A 1740-nucleotide genomic window follows, 5' to 3' on the forward strand; every position below is an offset into this window, starting at 1 on the left:
GTGTGTGTGTGTGTGTGTGTGTTTGTGTGTGTCTCCATTACAGAAGTAAATGAGTTTAGATCTTATTAAGTTGGCAATTGTTCACAAATTGTTGCTGTTTGTAGGATCTGTTTCTTTATGATATTTTTAATGTTAAATTCTAAAACATTTTTATTTTACAAAAGATAACTTTACTGTGTGAGATTCTGTTTGACACATTTTTTTCTTAGTAAATATTTTTACACTGCTTTTTGTTACATTAGCGATAGTGAAATAACAGACATTTTTTTATTTCTGCAGCTATTTATTTGTTTAATTAATGTTCAGTCACTTTATAATGACACACTTTTTAGGTAAATAAATTTGGTTACAATGAAAATGTGGAATTCAGGGGGAAAATGGAAAGAGTGGAATTTAGAAAAATAAAAACAGAAAAAACAGAATTTGTGAAAAAATAAAATGGATTTTATGGGGCTTTACTAACCCTCCTGCAGGTGTTTAGTTAGGACGGTTTTCTTCAAAAACACTTCAGTCCAGCGTGAAACAGATCTGTTTATTTGTCACTACCATGGCAACACAAATGACATCATCAGTTATGGTTAATGACAAATGTTAAAGTGAAAATTAAGAGTCAATAAATTTGACAGTGATGAGCTGACATCAACACCAGACTGGTTCAGACCAGTAGAGACTGGTTCAGACCAGTAGAGACTGGTCAGACCAGTAGAGACTGGTTCAGACCAGTAGAGACTGGTCAGAACTGTCCGTCCACATTCAGGTAAATCCAGTGTGTGATCCTAATCATCTCCATGATCATAACTCAAACTTGCTTCTGTTTATTTTTTAGTAAGAGGCGGAGCTTGAATGTTACAGTTTGGCCTTGTTCATGCGGCTCATCAGCTTCTCCAGTTTGATGGCAAGCGTCATGTCGCCTTTGATCCTCAGCTTCCCCGACATGAAGGCCATGGTGGGCTTCAGCTTCCCTGAAACGACACGAGCAGGAAACAGCTGTTACTGTGGAAACAAGGTGATGAGAGGTTACATCTGCTGCTGACGCTATGCTAACAGCTAAAAGTTCAACAATTTCAGAGCAACATCTTTGTTACCACAGTTTTCAAAGATTCTAGAGAAGTTATTTGTGACTAGATTAGATCAATTTATCAATAAACATAATAATCTAAGTAGCGGTCAGTATGGGTTTAGAGCTRATAATTCTACATCAATGGCTCTCATGGACTTCACTGAACAAATAACAACTGTCGATCAAAACTGTGCTAGTATTWATGTTGACTTGAAGAAAGCTTCTGACACCACTGACCACACCTTTCTACCTGAAAAAKTTAACAAATACGGTATTAGAGGACCAGCATTACAGTGGGTGTCTAGTTATGTAAAGGACAGAAAACAGTTTGTACAAATAAATGATATAAGATCTGAGTTGGGTACTATCACGTGGTGTGCCTCAAGGTTCTGTACTTGGACAAAGTTGTTTATTTTATACGTGAATGATTTAGTAAATGTGTCAGGGTTGTTCAAATGTGTTTTATTTGCAGATGATACTACATATTTTTGTTTTGGTAAAAATATAGAACGGATGTTGGTAGTGATGCAGATAGAATTTGTTAAAATACAAACCTGGTTTAAACTTAATAAATTATCATTAAATTTAGATAAAACTAATTATATGATATTCAGTAAGAGAAAGAAAACTGTTGATGTTCCATTTAGTGTTGATGCTGTCGAGATCTGTAGAGTCAGTGA

The 1740-nt window shown here is 35.2% G+C and overlaps 1 protein-coding gene across 2 annotated transcripts in view; it reads right to left on the reverse strand.

The window, feature by feature from the left end:
* Positions 1-511: 511 nt before the first annotated feature.
* hsdl2 (hydroxysteroid dehydrogenase like 2) overlaps positions 512-1740 on the reverse strand; it is a 5958-nt gene continuing 4729 nt past the window's right edge. For both annotated transcript variants that reach the window (XM_014034434.1, XM_014034432.1), the window contains one exon: positions 512-962. In XM_014034434.1, coding sequence (XP_013889888.1) covers positions 847-962 — 116 coding nt within the window. In that variant the 3' untranslated portion in view covers positions 512-846. The remainder of the gene's footprint in view (positions 963-1740) is intronic.

The sequence above is a fragment of the Austrofundulus limnaeus genome, unplaced genomic scaffold (genome assembly GCF_001266775.1).
Source record: "Austrofundulus limnaeus strain Quisiro unplaced genomic scaffold, Austrofundulus_limnaeus-1.0 Scaffold2116, whole genome shotgun sequence".
NCBI classification, from domain to species: Eukaryota; Metazoa; Chordata; class Actinopteri; order Cyprinodontiformes; family Rivulidae; genus Austrofundulus; species Austrofundulus limnaeus.